Source organism: Sphaeroforma arctica, assembly GCF_001186125.1.
Source record: "Sphaeroforma arctica JP610 unplaced genomic scaffold supercont1.3506, whole genome shotgun sequence".
Lineage (NCBI taxonomy): Eukaryota > Ichthyosporea > Ichthyophonida > Sphaeroforma > Sphaeroforma arctica.
Window position 1 is genome coordinate 1,456 of NW_014037052.1, and position 1,921 is coordinate 3,376.

Genomic DNA, 1,921 nt, shown 5'->3' on the forward strand with positions numbered 1-1,921 from the left:
TGCTTGCACTGTGTATCTGTGTGCACTTTACTTTTCGTGTGCTATGAACTAGCTCGTTCTTGTGTGTGGGTGTGATGCGTACACCACTCGGCACTGAGTGCCGCAGCCTGTGCGTATGTGCCTTACCTACCTCGTAAGGGGCTGTTACCTACCTCGTGCAGAGAGTGAGAGAGAGATTAATGGGGTCGGTATAGCCCATCCCTATCCACACCTTACGCAAGTAGTATTCTTATAGTAGTATTCTTATACAGGCGACGGTCAGAAGCAACACATTCAGCGCCCACGACAATAGAGGGGATGACCCCAAAGAAGCAATGATCGCAATGTATGACGCAGACGCCGACTATGAAGAGGAAAATCTAGTGGGCACCTTCGTAGGCACGTACATGCCCACGTGCAGTGCGATGTGGTAGGTAAACTCGTCGGGCTTGCGATAAATAGATTGTGTGCTATAAAGGGTCATTGGTTGTAGCACACATGGAATGTATTTTGTAGAACGCGTTCGTGTCCACGTGTAGGGGAGTGCGGTAGGTAGCTTTTCACACCTTAGTTGTTCTATAAATAGATCATGTTATGAAGCGTGTGTTCTAAAAATATCTTGCGCCGTTCATATATGACACGCTGGTTGTTGTAGCACACCAGATGCATCGTCCGCTGGTCACCTTATGGGCTATGTACAAGCGCATATACACTGGTGGTAGTTCGATGTATAGTCCTGTGTTTATTTGTACACAGGTTATATCCGCCTAATGGGAATAGTTTCTTGAGTGGGTACCTGCTGTAGGTACACGCTGTAGGTACACGCTGTAGGTATACGCTGTAGGTACACGCTGTAGGTACACGCTGTAGGCAGGTGCACCACTCCAGGCGCGTGACTCTCGAGGAGACCTACATAGCTGTGTGACGTGTCCTGGTGTGTCATATTGACTGTATCTCTACGTGTGCTGTAAATAGATACTGTTCATGTGCAATATGGAAAACATAGCTACCGACTAAGAGTATGATTTAATCCGTGTTTTACTCATTATTTTTCGGGATATCTACGGTCCTTTTTTGGGCCTAAGTGTGCTATTGGTAGACGATTAGGGTGTTAGGGTCTAACCCCTAACCCTAAAGCTTAAAACTCTAAGTATTCTACATAAGTTAAGCCAATAGATTAGTCATCAAATCGGCGAAGTGATGTGACCACGAATTACATTTTAAGCCATATTTCTGGGCCAGGATTCCGCCAATTTCTACAGTTGCCCGATTTTGATACAATACACCCGCCCTGAATTCCATTCAGTTTAGCATCTCCACGAGACAAACAAGTCAAATCTTCGCGCCGGTGCACAGGATTGCACTGAGGTTTTAAGGTTAAGCTCAGACCCAATATCACACCACTTGTGCTACACTTTTGTTAACAAATGTATATCCCGGGGCGTCTTGGCATCTACGTCGCAGATTCTTGCGCTGGGCACCACAATCAGGCATTACAGTTCCTCGTTTATTGTCTACTATTGAGATAGGCACCGCCTTGCCTGCGCGACCTAAAATACACGCGCACTCGCTCGTTCCTTCTCATCCACTCGCTCACTGCTTCTCCCCGTTAATTGTCTACTATTATCACTCCAGGGGAGCCCTGATTTTTATCCGCTTTGGTATAATCACTGGGCAGGCTGGGCTTGTCCTGGCCCTGGGAATGACTTTGGGGTCTGCTCTGATTGTGAGTTTAACTGCGGCGTCGGTGTCCGCGCTGAGTACAAACGGAGCTATGGCGCCGGACGGACCAAATGGCGTCTACTTTCTGGTGACCCGAAATTTAGGTACCTTAGTGAGTGTTCAGGATGGGGAAAGTATTTACTGTATCTGTAAGATGGATATAGCCACATATTTTTAAGGTTTAATATATATACACACACACACACACACACACACACAC

General features: G+C 46.7%; 1 protein-coding gene across 1 annotated transcript; it reads left to right on the plus strand.

The window, feature by feature from the left end:
- Nucleotides 1-323: 323 nt before the first annotated feature.
- On the plus strand, nt 324-1,879 carry SARC_13620 (hypothetical protein; the record flags this gene model as incomplete). The annotated part of the gene is made up of 2 exons (XM_014292251.1): nt 324-409; nt 1,615-1,879. The coding sequence occupies 2 exons, from the start codon at nt 324-326 to the stop codon at nt 1,877-1,879; spliced, it is 351 nt and encodes a 116-aa protein (XP_014147726.1).
- Nucleotides 1,880-1,921: the final 42 nt, after the last annotated feature.